At 42.5% G+C, this 1,516-nt stretch overlaps 1 protein-coding gene across 1 annotated transcript in view; it reads right to left on the bottom strand.

Moving 5' to 3' along the window:
• Positions 1 to 988, bottom strand: part of LOC115826600 (kelch-like protein 10) — a 6,081-nt gene extending 5,093 nt beyond the window's left edge. The window contains exons 1-2 of the mRNA XM_030790479.1: positions 846 to 988; positions 1 to 138 (exon numbers count right to left, since the gene is read on the bottom strand). The exon at positions 1 to 138 is cut by the window's left edge and continues 352 nt beyond it. Of these exons, the coding sequence (XP_030646339.1) occupies positions 1 to 138; positions 846 to 979 (272 nt within the window). The 5' untranslated portion in view covers positions 980 to 988. The remainder of the gene's footprint in view (positions 139 to 845) is intronic.
• Between the last annotated feature and the right edge of the window lie 528 nt (positions 989 to 1,516).

Raw genomic sequence — 1,516 nt, 5'->3', positions numbered from 1 at the left:
TCCTGTACGTTGTCCTCGGTGACGGAGATGGAGCGCGTGTAGGCGTACTCGATGATGAGACGCATCATGTCAGGAGACACACCGGGAATGCTGTAAATGAGCTTCTCCGACGTGCTCCAGCCACTGGTGAAAAGGACCCTGAAAAGAAAAAACAAAACAAAAACAAAAACAAAACAAAAAAACCAAGGACATAAGGTTAAAGGTCAAAGAGAGGTATTTAAAGAGCTGGTCCTGTCTCCCTGATCGTGTGACTCTGTGACTATGGAAACCATTCACAATGTGTCTCATCACTGCAACACATTCACAAGCACAAACTCACTGCCTGGCATTAATAATAGCATTAACATTAGGTAAGCATAATTTAGTTATAATTCTGCCCCTGATACTTGACCCACTGTGGACTTTCTATGTTAAGAGAAGCTATAGCAGAGAGGAGAGCATGAAGAATGAACTTGTTTAAGCAGTATAGTAAGCAGTTTGACCAGGTCAGAGCTTGGCTGAAGAGCACATCTGTCCATCAGACCAAACACGGAGCTGAGACTGGGATCTCTGTACTGCTCAGTCTGGTTTTCAAACAGGAGTCCTCTAATCTCTTCCATGTCTCTGAGACATGTGTTTCCAGCTTAATTGCTGTTTATTTTTATATTAATCATAAAGGGCCGAGCCCCAATTCCTGAAACACAAATGTCTTTAGAGACTAAAGAATAAAACCGTCATGAAGGTCCAGCTTCATCCAAAGCTGAGTAGTCTGGTATCTCCAGTACACTACTCCAGCTCTGTTCCTCTCTCCCTCACTCTCTCTCTCTCTTTTTCTCTCTCTGTCACTCTCTCTCTCTCTGTCTTACTGGAAGTAGGGGCTACAGCAGCAGAGGATGTTTTTGTGGGCGTTGAAGTCGACGTTGTCCACCCTGATCACCACGTCACAGAGTTTTCCCTCCAAGCGAAGCTCATTGAAAATCGTACACGCCATAGCACTCATTTTTCTCTCTACGTGACTTCGCTGACCCTTGCCAGTCGGGGTGAAGGATCCCACCTGCCTGTTCATTCTGAGCACGAGCCAGTCGTCTCTCTGTCTGTAAGTCTGTGTATTTTTCTATGAAGTTCACCTGCAACAGGTTTGTTTCAGACTCCTTTCAGGAGCTTTCAGTCTCTATGCGTCTTTCTAATTTTTGTTCTGTTCTTTGGCAAACTTTCCCACACACTGAGGGTTCTACTTTGTTGGGGTTCTAGAATGTTAAACCTGTGATTTCATAATGGAGTGCCAGTGTTCTGCTGATGTGAGTGATATCCCGTGCCTTCAGTTACATGTCTGGAAGATATAGCCATTTCAGCGGGGTTTGATCTGACAGATGTTTCTGAAACTGGGAGGGTTGCATTCACTGAAAAATTTAAAAGAATTTTAATAAATTCACTTAATAAGTCTTGGTTTACTGCCTTTTGTCAAAAGTAAATGTAAATTCATAGCACAGATAATGCATATGAGAGATTCATATATATATATATATATATATATATA

The sequence above is a fragment of the Chanos chanos genome, chromosome 13 (assembly GCF_902362185.1).
Source record: "Chanos chanos chromosome 13, fChaCha1.1, whole genome shotgun sequence".
Classification (NCBI taxonomy): Eukaryota; Metazoa; Chordata; class Actinopteri; order Gonorynchiformes; family Chanidae; genus Chanos; species Chanos chanos.
Note: the sequence above shows the minus strand (reverse complement) of the source record. Positions and strands in the feature narration are given on the sequence as shown.